This window comes from Pleurodeles waltl, chromosome 1_1 (genome assembly GCF_031143425.1).
Source record: "Pleurodeles waltl isolate 20211129_DDA chromosome 1_1, aPleWal1.hap1.20221129, whole genome shotgun sequence".
NCBI classification, from domain to species: Eukaryota; Metazoa; Chordata; class Amphibia; order Caudata; family Salamandridae; genus Pleurodeles; species Pleurodeles waltl.
Window position 1 is genome coordinate 951796767 of NC_090436.1, and position 14630 is coordinate 951811396.

General features: G+C 47.2%; 1 protein-coding gene across 2 annotated transcripts in view; it reads left to right on the forward strand.

Moving 5' to 3' along the window:
• AP1AR (adaptor related protein complex 1 associated regulatory protein) overlaps nt 1–14630 on the forward strand; it is a 190270-nt gene that overhangs the window by 150727 nt on the left and 24913 nt on the right. For both annotated transcript variants that reach the window (XM_069230200.1, XM_069230201.1), the window contains one exon: nt 12480–12608. In XM_069230200.1, coding sequence (XP_069086301.1) covers nt 12480–12608 — 129 coding nt within the window. The remainder of the gene's footprint in view (nt 1–12479; nt 12609–14630) is intronic.

Here is a 14630-nt window from a genome sequence, read left to right on the forward strand (position 1 = left end):
GTAAGTTATTCAACTTCTGTATTCTTCATCAAAAAAGGATTAACTTCATCCTCGGATACATGGCGCTGAAATATCCCATGCTGATTTGATGATGTATACATATTGTTGAATAATCTCGATTTAATGATCCCAATGCATTTCAGGCAGGGCCCTTCTTTAGGGGATGTGTTATCCTGAAAACAATTAATAAACAAGCAGAAAGTGCATAACAGAAATACTCCCTGAAGTCTCATCCACTTGCGCGAGGTTGGCTGCTAAACTGTCACCACAGGTGATGGAAACCAGATACAGTTAAATGAATGGATGAGCAAGCTTCTAAGGAAAGGTGAATTATTCACCTGACATGCCTCCAAGTGCAGTCACCACTGCTGTGTCTTCTGTGAGAACCTAATAACATGCAAGGGTGTATTTCTGATTATCCAGAGTGACTAAATTATTTTTAGAGTTTGGCATTCACATGTGATAAAGTTGATGCTAGCTGTATGATGTGAATCTGTTTCAATAGAGAGCTATGTTGACGGTATTCAAAACATCGTGTTAGCACATAGGGCAGTGAATGTTAGTCCAGGTAGATCTGCCCAAATCCATTACTACTTTGCTTCTGGAAAAAGCTAAAGTCTCTCCTCATCAAACTGCCATTTGTTACAATGTAAGCATGCTTTTCTTCCTCCTTCTTGGAAAGCTATCCTCTGTACCGCTTCACGCTCTCAATGTTAGCAATACACATACATAATTAAATCAAGGAAATGGAGGATAATGAGGGCCGCCTTCAACAAGAGACAGTCGACTGATCTGTCTTCCACCACTACCACTCAGCTCTCCAAGGCCCAACATTCTGTTGAGCAATATCAGGATGAGTACCTCCTCAATTACCCTCCCCTGAATGGAGACGAAAGGTAGGCCTCCGTGAAGAGGGCATTACTTGAGATGAGTTCAGGCAGCAATTAGCAGTCTCTCTTCCTGCAAACCCTGGGCCCAGAAGGGTACACAGCCACATTCTATAAAGCCTATGCCTCCCTACTAATAGAATCTTTGTTGAAGGTGTTTAACTCTTTCTTGTCATCAGGTGTGGTTACCGACACAATGCTAGAATCCCATCCTGCTCCCCTCTTGAAACCTGGCAAATCCCCCACATATTGTTATTCACACAAGCCTATTTCATTATTAAACTGCGGCATGAAACTCTGTGTCGATACTCGTAGTGTGGCTTACTGCATGTCGCCTACCCTTATAGCCCGCCAACAATCTTGTTTTATCCATAATAGACAGGCAAATTACAGCAGGCGGCTAACAGTTGCACTTGTATAGCTGGCAGAATGGTGGAATCAGCCAATGGCCCTCCTTTCTCTCCACATCGAGAAGATGTTCGACCTGGTGGACTGGGCATACATATCGAAGATACTAGATAAAGTTCACGTAGGGTCCAAGATAAAAACCTTCTTTCAAGTTAATTTCAAGAAACCATCCTCCAAACTCAAAATCAGCGCCTCTTTTTTCCCAACCATTATATTCACTAGGGGCATGCAGCAGGGGTGCCCTCTTGGTTTCACCATCGCAATGGAACCCTTAGTGGCCTGGATCCAAAACAACCCTGTAATCCATGGCATGACAATATATGGCAGGAAACACAAGTTGGCCACTGTAAAGAAATGGCTCCCTGTTGCAGTTACCCCCCACTTTTTGCCTGATACTGATGCTGACTTGACTGAGAAGTGTGCTGGGACCCTGCTAACCAGGCCCCAGCACCAGTGTTCTTTCACCTAAAATGTACCATTGTTTCCACAATTGGCACAACCCTGGCACCTAGGTAAGTCCCTTGTAACTGGTACCCCTGGTACCAAGGGCCCTGATGCCAGGGAAGGTCTCTAAGGGCTGCAGCATGTCTTATGCCACCCTAGGGACCTCTCACTCAGCACAGACACACTGCTTGCCAGCTTGTGTGTGTTGGTGGGGAGAAAATGACTAAGTCGACATGGCACTCCCCTCAGGGTGCCATGCCAACCTCACACTGCCTGTGGCATAGGTAAGTCACCCCTCTAGCAGGCCTTACAGCCCTAAGGCAGGGTGCACTATACCACAGGTGAGGGCATATGTGCATGAGCACTATGCCCCTACAGTGTCTAAGCAAAACCTTAGACATTGTAAGTGCAGGGTAGCCATAAGAGTATATGGGCTGGGAGTCTGTCAAAAACGAACTCCACAGCTCCATAATGGCTACACTGAAAACTGGGAAGTTTGGTATCAAACTTCTCAGAATAATAAACCCACACTGATTCCAGTGTTGGATTTATTAAAAAATGCACACAGAGGGCATCTTAGAGATACCCCCTGTATTTTACCCAATTGTTCAGTGCAGTACTGACTGGTCTGTCCAGCCTGCTGCTGAGAGACGAGTTTCTGACCTCATGCGGTGAGAGCCTTTGTGCTCTCTGAGGACAGAAACAAAGCCTGCTCTGGGTGGAGGTGCTTCACACCTCCCCCCTGCAGGAACTGTAACACCTAGCAGTGAGCTTCAAAGGCTCAAGCTTCGTGTTACAATGCCCCAGGGCACTCCAGCTAGTGGAGATGCCCGCCCCCTGGACACAGCCCCCACTTTTGGCGGCAAGTCCAGGAGAGATAATGAGAAAAACAAGGAGGAGTCACTGGCCAGTCAGGACAGCCCCTAAGGTGTCCTGAGCTGAGGTGACTCTGACTTTTAGAAATCCTCCATCTTGTAGAAGGAGGATTCCCCCAATAGGGATAGGAATGTGACCCCCTCCTCTTGGGAGGAGGCACAAAGAGGGTGTACCCACCCTCTGGGCTAGTAGCCATTGGCTACTAACCCCCCAGACCTAAACACGCCCTTAAATTTAGTATTTAAGGGCTCCCCTGAACCTAAGAATTTAGATTCCTGCAACTACAAGAAGAGGACTGCTGAGCTGAAAGACCCCTGCAGAAGAAGAAAAGAAGACACCAACTGCTTTGGCCCCAGACCTACCGGCCTGTCTCCTGCCTTCTAAAGAACCCTGCTCCAGCGACGCTTTCCCCAGGACCAGCGACCTCTGAATCCTCAGAGGACTGCCCTGCTTCAAGAAAGACAAGAAACTCCCGAGGACAGCGGCACTGCTCCAAAAAGACTGCAACTTTGTTACAGAGGAGCAGATTTAAAGACCCCTGCAAATCCCCGCAAGAAGCGTGAGACTTGCAACACTGCACGCGGCGACCCCGACTCGACTGGTGGAGAACCAACACCTCAGGGAGGACCCTCCGGCGACTCCGAGACCGTGAGTAACCAAAGTTGTCCCCCCTGAGCCCCCACAGCGACGCCTGCAGAGGGAATCCCGAGGCTCCCCCTGACCGCGACTGCCTGATCCTAAAGTCCCGACGGCTGGAAAAGACCCTGCACCCGCAGCCCCCAGCACCTGAAGGAACAGAACTTCAGTGCAGGAGTGACCCCCAGGAGGCCCTCTCCCTTGCCTAGGTGGCGGCTACCCCGAGGAGCCCCCCCCCCCCCCCCTTGCCTGCCTGCACCGCTGAAGAGACCCCTTGGTCTCCCATTGAAATCTACAGAGAATCCGACGCTTGTTTGCACACTGCACCCGGCCACCCCCGCGCTGCTGAGGGTGTACTTTCTGTGTGGACTTGTCCCCCCCGGTGCCCTACAAAACCCCCCTGGTCTGCCCTCCGAAGACGCGGGTACTTACCTGCTGGCAGACTGGAACCGGGGCACCCCCTTCTCTCCATTGAAGCCTATGTGTTTTGGGCACCTCTTTGACCTCTGCACCTGACCGGCCCTGAGCTGCTGGTGTGGTAACTTTGGGGTTGCTCTGAACCCCCAACGGTGGGCTACCTTGGACCCAAAACTGAACCCTGTAGGTAATTTACTTACCTGCTAAAACTAACAATACTTTTCCTCCCCCAGGAACTGTGAAAATTGCACTGTGTCCACTTTTAAAACAGCTATTTGTGTTTTATGTGAAAAGTATATATGCTACTGTAATTATTCAAAGTTCCTAAAGTACTTACCTGCAATACCTTTCAAGTGAGATATTACATGTAGAATTTGAACCTGTGGTTCTTAAAATAAACTAAGAAAATATATTTTTCTATAACAAAACCTATTGGCTGGATTTGTCTCTGAGTGTGTGTTCCTCATTTATTGCCTGTGTGTATGTACAACAAATGCTTAACACTACTCCTTTGATAAGCCTACTGCTCGACCACACTACCACAAAATAGAGCATTAGTATTATCTCTTTTTGCCACTATCTTACCTCTAAGGGGAACCCTTGGACTCTGTGCATACTATTCCTTACTTTGAAATAGTGCATACAGAGCCAACTTCCTACATTGGTGGATCAGCGGTGGGGTACAAGACTTTGCATTTGCTGGACTACTCAGCCAATACCTGATCACACGACAAATTCCAAAAATTGTCATTAGAAATTGATTTTTGCAATTTGAACTATTTTTCTAAATTCTTAAAAGTCCTGCTAGGGCCTTGTGTTAGTCCCTGTTTAGCATTTTTTTTAGAGTTTAAAAGTTTGTGAAAGTTTGAATTAGAACCTAGAACTAGTTTTAGATTCTTAAAAAGTATTCCAACTTTTAGAAGCATAATGTCTAGTACAGATGTGAATGTGGTGGAACTCGACACCACCCCTTACCTCCATCTTAAGATGAGGGAGCTAAGGTCACTCTGTAAATTAAAGAAAATAACAATGGGCCCCAGACCTTCCAAACTACAGCTCCAGGAGCTTTTGGCAGAGTTTGAAAGAGCCAACCCCTCTGAGGATGGCAACACAGAGGATGAAGATAGTGACTTGGAGGAAAATTCCCCCCTACCAGTCCTATTTAGGGAGAACAGGGCCTCTCAAGCCCTGTCTCCAAACATAATAGTCAGAGATGCTGTTTCCCTCACAGGAGGGACCAACAACTCTGAAATCACTGAGGATAACTCCAGTGAAGAGGACATCCAGTTAGCCAGGATGGCCAAAAGATTGGCTTTGGAAAGACAGATCCTAGCCATAGAAAGGGAAATAAAAGAGATGGGCCTAGGACCCATCAATGGTGGCAGCAACATAACTAGGGTCAGAGATTCTCCTGACATGTTAAAAATCCCTAAAGGGATTGTGACTAAATATGAAGATGGTGATGACATCACCAAATGGTTCACAGCTTTCGAGAGGGCTTGTGTAACCAGAAAAGTGAACAAATCTCACTGGGGTGCTCTCCTTTGGGAAATGTTCACTGGAAAGTGTAGGGATAGACTCCTCACACTCTCTGGAAAAGATGCAGAATCTTATGACCTCATGAAGGGAACCCTGATTGAGGGCTTTGGATTCTCCACTGAGGAGTACATGATTAGGTTCAGGGGGGCTCAAAAATCCTCGAGCCAGCCCTGGGTTGATTTTGTTGACTACTCAGTGAAAACACTGGATGGTTGGGTAACTGGAAATGAAGTGCATGACTATGTTGGGCTTTATAATTTGTTTATGAAAGAACACATTTTAAGTAACTGCTTCAATGAAAAGTTGCATCAGTATCTGGTAGACCTAGGACCAATTTCTCCCCAAGAATTGGGAAAGAAGGCGGACCATTGGGTCAAGACTAGGGTAACCAAAACTTCCACTGGGGTTGACCAAAAGAAAGGGGTTACAAAGCCTCCCCAGGATAAAGTGAGTGACACTAGAAACAAAGAAAAAGAGTCCTCTGTAGGCCCCCAAAAACCAGAACAGGTGGGTGGGCCCCAAGACACAACCCAAAACCAAGGTGGGTACCAGGGTAAGAACTGGGATGCCACTAAGGCATGGTGCCAAAACTGTAGACAGACAGGGCACCACACCAAGGACACTTCTTGTCCCAAAAACAAAACCCCTAGCAAAATCCCAGGGGTGACCAGTGTAGCCATTGGGGATGACTCCTCAGATGAGGAGGTCTTCATAGCCTTCAACTGGAAAAAGGACCCAACAGGTGAGTTGGAGATTCCAGAGGGAAGTAGACACTTCCACCACCTACTGGTGAATGGAATCCCAGCCACTGCCCTGAGAGACACTTGTGCCAGTCACACTATTGTGCATGACAGGCTGGTGTTCTCAAACCAGTACATCCCAGGTGAGACTGCCAGAGTAAGAGTTAGCCCAGACAGGGTCACTGATAGGCCAGTGGCTTTTGTGCCCATAGAAGTGGGTGGGACTTTTAGCTGGAGAAGGGTGGTAGTCAGTACAGACCTCCCGCTTGATTGTCTCCTTGGAAATGACTACCCAGAGGTTAGTCAGAGCTCAAGAGAGGAACTGGTCCAGTGCCAGTCCTCTCCCAAGGATTCTGGAGGTCCTGCCTCTGCAGTAACTGCAAGCAGGCCCCAGAAGAAAAAGAAAAGAAAACAGTGTAGGAAGGGTGGACAACCTTTAGCCAAGGTTCCAGCAAGCCAAGGAGATTATGCTCCAGTAGGGGAGAACTCCAAAAGTGGCACTGATAAAGTCCAACCTGACCCACAAGAAGTCCTGGCTAGTCAGGCAACTGTTAAGCCTGTGTGGGTGGCTCCTCAGCTAACAGAAGAAAGAGTGGAAGAAGGGTGTTTACTACAAGATGTGGTAACCCCCCACTCTAATACAGCAGACAGGCACCCTGAACCCAAAGAAGCCTGCAACTTAGCCCCTTCCCTTGTAGGTGGTGAGCTAAAGGTGTGGTTCTGGGCACTGACAGCTGTCAGTGGCCTCTGCTGGGTGTTAGCCTTTATGGCTGCACTATCCTTGGCATGGTGGTCTGACCCCATGCCAAATAGCAAGTTAGGCCCCCTGACCCTGTTGGTCATGGTGGGGTTACTCCAGCTCTGGGTAACCTCTTTGGGTAAGCTAGGGGTGACCCTGGCTAAGATAAGATTAGCAGAGGTGGATACCTCTAACCCCAAAATAGAGAGAATGGGTGGAGACATAAAAAGTACAGACAAGAGGCAATTCAGACTAGGTCCTATCACTGTGGAAGTGGGTCAGTTCCCCAGAGGGAATGACCTGAACAGGAGGATGTAAGGCAGAATAGGCCCTGCAACAAACCAGCCTATTTCCTCTACTCTTCCTCGCCTGACAGACTAGGAAGACTCTCCCAGCTTTGGCTGAGTCTCCTGGCCTGTGGGCTGGGGGTGGCTTGTGTAAAGAAATGGCTCCCTGTTGCAGTTACCCCCCACTTTTTGCCTGATACTGATGCTGACTTGACTGAGAAGTGTGCTGGGACCCTGCTAACCAGGCCCCAGCACCAGTGTTCTTTCACCTAAAATGTACCATTGTTTCCACAATTGGCACAACCCTGGCACCTAGGTAAGTCCCTTGTAACTGGTACCCCTGGTACCAAGGGCCCTGATGCCAGGGAAGGTCTCTAAGGGCTGCAGCATGTCTTATGCCACCCTAGGAACCTCTCACTCAGCACAGACACACTGCTTGCCAGCTTGTGTGTGCTGGTGGGGAGAAAATGACTAAGTCGACATGGCACTCCCCTCAGGGTGCCATGCCAACCTCACACTGCCTGTGGCATAGGTAAGTCACCCCTCTAGCAGGCCTTACAGCCCTAAGGCAGGGTGCACTATACCACAGGTGAGGGCATAGGTGCATGAGCACTATGCCCCTACAGTGTCTAAGCAAAACCTTAGACATTGTAAGTGCAGGGTAGCCATAAGAGTATATGGGCTGGGAGTCTGTCAAAAACGAACTCCACAGCTCCATAATGGCTACACTGAAAACTGGGAAGTTTGGTATCAAACTTCTCAGAATAATAAACCCACACTGATTCCAGTGTTGGATTTATTAAAAAATGCACACAGAGGGCATCTTAGAGATACCCCCTGTATTTTACCCAATTGTTCAGTGCAGGACTGACTGGTCTGTGCCAGCCTGCTGCTGAGAGACGAGTTTCTGACCTCATGCGGTGAGAGCCTTTGTGCTCTCTGAGGACAGAAACAAAGCCTGCTCTGGGTGGAGGTGCTTCACACCTCCCCCCTGCAGGAACTGTAACACCTAGCAGTGAGCTTCAAAGGCTCAAGCTTCGTATTACAATGCCCCAGGGCACTCCAGCTAGTGGAGATGCCCGCCCCCTGGACACAGCCCCCACTTTTGGCGGCAAGTCCAGGAGAGATAATGAGAAAAACAAGGAGGAGTCACTGGCCAGTCAGGACAGCCCCTAAGGTGTCCTGAGCTGAGATGACTCTGACTTTTAGAAATCCTCCATCTTGTAGAAGGAGGATTCCCCCAATAGGGATAGGAATGTGACCCCCTCCCCTTGGGAGGAGGCACAAAGAGGGTGTACCCACCCTCAGGGCTAGTAGCCATTGGCTACTAACCCCCCAGACCTAAACACGCCCTTAAATTTAGTATTTAAGGGCTCCCCTGAACCTAAGAATTTAGATTCCTGCAACTACAAGAAGAAGAGGACTGCTGAGCTGAAAGACCCCTGCAGAAGAAGAAAAGAAGACACCAACTGCTTTGGCCCCAGACCTACCGGCCTGTCTCCTGCCTTCTAAAGAACCCTGCTCCAGCGACGCTTTCCCCAGGACCAGCGACCTCTGAATCCTCAGAGGACTGCCCTGCTTCAAGAAAGACAAGAAACTCCCGAGGACAGCGGCACTGCTCCAAAAAGACTGCAACTTTGTTACAGAGGAACAGATTTAAAGACCCCTGCAAATCCCCGCAAGAAGCGTGAGACTTGCAACACTGCACCCGGCGACCCCGACTCGACTGGTGGAGAACCAACACCTCAGGGAGGACCCTCCGGCGACTCCGAGACCGTGAGTAACCAAAGTTGTCCCCCCTGAGCCCCCACAGGGACGCCTGCAGAGGGAATCCCGAGGCTCCCCCTGACCGCGACTGCCTGATCCTAAAGTCCCGACGGCTGGAAAAGACCCTGCACCCGCAGCCCCCAGCACCTGAAGGAACGGAACTTCAGTGCAGGAGTGACCTCCAGGAGACCCTCTCCCTTGCCTAGGTGGCGGCTACCCCGAGGAGCCCCCCCCTTGCCTGCCTGCACCGCTGAAGAGACCCCTTGGTCTCCCATTGAAATCTACAGAGAACCCGACGCTTGTTTGCACACTGCACCCGGCCGCCCCCGCTCTGCTGAGGGTGTACTTTCTGTGTGGACTTGTGTCCCCCCCGGTGCCCTACAAAACCCCCCTGGTCTGCCCTCCGAAGACGCGGGTACTTACCTGCTGGCAGACTGGAACCGGGGCACCCCCTTCTCTCCATTGAAGCCTATGTGTTTTGGGCACCTCTTTGACCTCTGCACCTGACCGGCCCTGAGCTGCTGGTGTGGTAACTTTGGGGTTGCTCTGAACCCCCAATGGTGGGCTACCTTGGACCCAAAACTGAACCCTGTAGGTAATTTACTTACCTGCTAAAACTAACAATACTTTACCTCCCCAGGAACTGTGAAAATTGCACTGTGTCCACTTTTAAAACAGCTATTTGTGTTTTATGTGAAAAGTATATATGCTACTGTAATTATTCAAAGTTCCTAAAGTACTTACCTGCAATACCTTTCAGATGAGATATTACATGTAGAATTTGAACCTTAAAATAAACTAAGAAAATATATTTTTCTATAACAAAACCTATTGGCTGGATTTGTCTCTGAGTGTGTGTTCCTCATTTATTGCCTGTGTGTATGTACAACAAATGCTTAACACTACTCCTTTGATAAGCCTACTGCTCGACCACACTACCACAAAATAGAGCATTAGTATTATCTCTTTTTGCCACTATCTTACCTCTAAGGGGAACCCTTGGACTCTGTGCATACTATTCCTTACTTTGAAATAGTGCATACAGAGCCAACTTCCTACAGCCATCTTCACCAATGACATACTCTGCTTTGTTACTGACCCGTACCCCACCATTTAAGTGTTGATGAGGGAGTTAGACCATTTCTTCCACCCTTCAGGCTTTGAAATATATTTTTGTAACTCATGGGGGTAGGGGATTTGCAGATTAGCTTCAGGTATCCCATCCAAAGAGGTGGCTTCCAATGAGAAACGCCAGCTATAACTTATCTGGGGTTCAGCTGTTCACAATAGCAATATCCCGCCTCTCCTCACTTTCCTTTTCAAGGACCTATATAGATGGGGCAAGTTAGAGATTTCCTGGTTGGGCTGGGTTAATTGCCTTAAAATGAACTTCATGCCCGACTAATATGTGTCCTTCAAACCATTTCCTAACCATCCCTCTTTGGATACAAACACAGATCCGTAAAAAGTTGCCTGGATTTATGTGTGTGTGTGTGTGGGGGGACTAAATTCCCGAGGGTGGGCAAGGTGTCCCTCTTTAAACCTATGATCGAGGGTGGCTTGTGCTTCCCGGATGATGTTACATACATATTAGCGGCACAACTTTGTCCCTCACTTGATTGGCCCCACGACCCTGATGACAAAGCCTGTGTCTGGGCTCCTATGGCTCCTAACAGTGGCTGGCCCCTCCTCCCCACCACGACTGACAGGTACACTACTGACTCATTGGCGAGAGGTGTGAGGGAGGCAGAACTTACCGCCATGCCCCTTCCCACTCACCCCCTTGAAACATAAGCCAGACTTCCCACCGGGCGCAACTAATTCTGGTTCTATTAGCTGGAGCCTAGATGCGCTCTCCCCTTTTGAGAGACTTCTATCTCGGTGGGGGATCTTGGGACATGAGAAGTCCTGTTGAGATTATATAGGCTTAGTCTGGCACTACAGTGGGCTGGTAGACCTCCAGCAGGTCTAGCTATTTAATGGGAGAAAATTCCCATAGAAACCCTGCATCGTAACAACACCTGTCATAGAGGTATACATAGCATGGCTGTTTCAACATATCCTGAACCTTACCCCCAAAAAAACATGTTATGCAATACAATGGGAGAGTGAAATGGCCTCTGATGTCTCAGACAACACTTGGGGTGGTATCTGGTGAAGGGCCTCCAATCTTCTGTCTTCAATAGAAAGAGCATGCATATAAAATATTAACATAGTATCTCAGACCCGTACGTCTCACCAAGATGTTTGGGGGTTCAGCTCTGTGCTGGAAGTTTCCACACACACCTGGTGCTCATGCCAGTTAATTCAATAATTCTGGGATGAGGTCCTCAACACGATACACACCATCACTATTGTTTCACTATCACATAATCCCCTTACTATCGGGGAAGGATAGACTTTTTCCCACAACGACTCTCAGGGTCAACTATTCTCCCATCTCCTGTTAGCAACTAGATTGAGCGTAGCCTCAATGTGGAAGCAGCTACAGGCACCGTAACTGAACATGTGGTGGGGGAAGGTCTGGTCACTTTGTGCCATGCAAATTCTAAAGCCGATTATCAGGAATAGTGTGGCCAAGTTCAATACAAATTGGCACCCATTCACCACTTACATACGATGACAGTAGTGGATGGAAGGGCTGCATCTGACAATGTCCAGAACACTGCTAGCATGAGTGTTCATGATGCTTCAGCCAAAACAGTACTGTGTGTCATGTTCTTTTGTTCAAAATGCAAAATAAAATTGTTACAAAAAATTTTGACATTACAGTAAACATCACGCTACTTGTCAAAGCCCTGTCCCTTCTTTGGTATCCCCTTTCCAACCAGGTAAGCTTCACACCGCCCCTCCTCTGCCTTTTACAGACCCCCTTGTAGCCCACAACTGTGATCTCACCCCCTACGGCCCCTTTTACTCCCATATCCTGCTTGCCTTCTAATCCTTGTATTATCTGTCCCCTTGTATAGCTCACAGTTTCTATATACCTAGGTTTGTGCTTTATTAAATGTATACTTAAATGCATATACATGGGAAAATTGTTATAATGGCATGGAATAGCCAAAGACCACCACACAAAAGATTTGGGCCAGAAATGTAAAACAGCTGCCCCCATTATATCACTACAATGAAATGCATTAGTATTGGGGCCAATTCTCAAAAACATTTATGAGTACGTGAAGTATTATATTAAAATAGGAGTAATCTTTTTATGTTCTTCAACGTGCCTTTCAAAATTCATCCCATATCATCCAACTCCCTGTTAGAAAAGTTATTTCTGTTTTTCAATAGATGCATATGATAATGACCTGAATATTCTCTTTTTATGCCAATTTTATATGTTTTGGGGCCAGTTCACAAAGACATGTAAGAGTACATTAAAGAATAAATCCAAATGGGTTTACGTCAAGTACATGTGGAGCCCAGTGGTAGAAAACTGGACTCTGGGAAATTGGGAGGATGCTCTAATGTACAGAGTTTTGTCAGACCTGTTTTACTGATGACATATATGTTATATTTTGAGTTGTAATGTTTATTCTCCTGGTTTAAAATTTCTATCATAATTAAAACATTCAAAGAAAAGAAATGTGCTGTTCTCCAAGAAATTAGAGGTTATGATACAGGATTAGGCAATCCTTCTTCTTGAATAAAAATGGTATATAGTTTAACAATTAAACCAATTAGTTGCAAGTGATATATGTGTACATTAAAAAAAAGTATGTTTTTTTGCTTGGTCTAGGACTGTCATCGGAAACCAATGCACTGACACCAAACACCGAAAGCAGCTGTGACCTAACTACCAAAACCAAATCTACAAGCGGGAATGATGACAGCACTTCTCTGGATCTAGAGTGGGAAGATGAAGAGGGTATACTTACTGTCCATCTTTTCATGTAGCCTCGCTGTGTTAATATACAACTAGCTAGTGCTGGCTCGCTGGTCTGTTTTGCTGCCATACAGCCTCAAACAAGCTGCAGAAGCATCTTCGAGATTTAGGCAAATCTCTCTAGAAGATAAGTATTTACAGGGAAATTAGGATTTCTGTAGAAAAAAACAAAACAAATTCAAGAGCTATTGTAAGACAGAAATGCCACAAGTTGCTAAGTAGTTGAGCCTGCTCTGGTGCCTAAGATTTGTAGATTCCAGTTCAACGTTTGTATTTTTATCCTAAATTTTGGTGGAAAGGCAAATTCTCTTTTGCCATGGTCAATTACTTCATGTGAAGCTTCGCACCAGGAACTCCTACTTTTTCCATAAAAAGGTCATATTTTCATCACACAATTTCAGCCCTACATCTACAGGCCTTTTGATATTGACAACTCTGTATATTGTGGCAGGTGGTTTGCAGATGACAAAAGTTACATGCAGCTTCACAGGGTGAATAGGAAGGACCACACAATTCTGTGCTCTTGTCGTGGGCCTGCCCTTGTCCATAACCATTGTATTTGCATACGCTGCTGGAGGCACTCTAAAAAGCTGGCTCCTCCTCTTCTCACTGGGCCTGCACCAAAGGATCCTGAGCAGCTGCTTTCTTGCTTTGAAATACTTCCCAGGCACCAAACTGGATGTGGATGTTTTCATAGCCATCCTCCCGTTTGCAGCCAGATGGGGCCATGGGGCTCTAGGCTGACTTTGTTCCAACCTGGAAATGATGGAGTGGAGCCACATATAAGCACCATCCCTGCTGTACCTACATCTGCTGCTTTCTGTCTGTGCCTTTGAATACGCATCTGTAGCTCCCCTCACTTTTATTGTCGGTTACACATGTTTTTCAAACAAAAATTCAGTGTGCAAGGTAAGCAGATGTCAGTGATGGACCCGCACAAGATGTGTCTCTGATGTTTGTGCTAAGAGCACATCTTCAAATCCTAAAAGGAATGTGCCTTCATGCACCCAATGGCGATCAGAGACTGTGAAGTGAAGCTGTACGTCACCGAACATCTAAAGAAGCCTCACAAGTCCCACGCCTGCTCCAAGTTCAGAGCATCAAACAGTTACCGATCTTGAGGTTGATCCTACAACAGGTCCTCTTTGCAGTTGTGTTCATCCGGTAAGACTAAGTCCAAATCCTAATGGAAACACTGGAAGGCAAAGCAGGACTCGGCCCCACCTGACACTCTTTAGCTAAAGTCATTTCTTTCCGACTTATCACAGATTCTGCCCACATCAAAGCTGCTTTAAGAGGAGCACCTGTCCATCTTACTTTAAGAGGTGGAAGTTCTACTGTACAAAGATGCCATTAAGAGGGTGACGGCCTTGGATGTAGGCATGGGGTGCTACTACCATTATTTCCTTGTGCCGAAGAAGGAAATAGGCCTTTGTCCTATTTGGGTCTTCACCCTCTGAAAGCCTTCCTGTGGAAGGACAAATTCAGAATGTTCACACTGGACCAGGTTATGTCTGTCGTGGCTCTAGGTAGCTGATCGGTAAACTTGGACCTGCAGGACACATACTTTCACGTGCCCATCCTGTAGTCCCACTGACGTTCCATACGGATCAATGTTAGCCAGGCACATTTTCAGTTTGCTGTGCTCCTCTTTGGTCTTAAGAGCACTCCCCGGGCATCCATGAAAGTGATGCCAGTGGTCACCGCATATCTTTTGAGGTTGTGTAGGAGGAAACAGTTTTCCCCTACCTAAGCAACTGACTGTTGAAGACAGGCTCTCCACAGGCAATTGTAGATCAACTCCAGACAACAACATCCTTCTTGATATCGTTGAGGTTCTTTATCAACAAGCTAAAGTTGCATCTGACTCTTTTTCAGAGGCTTCTTTTTCTAGGCGCTGTCTTGAACAAGGTGCAGTTTATGGCCTGTCCTCTGCTGTAACGGTTCCATGACTTGGTTTCGGATCTCAACATGGGCATCTCGGAGGCTTGTTGGCCTCAGCTA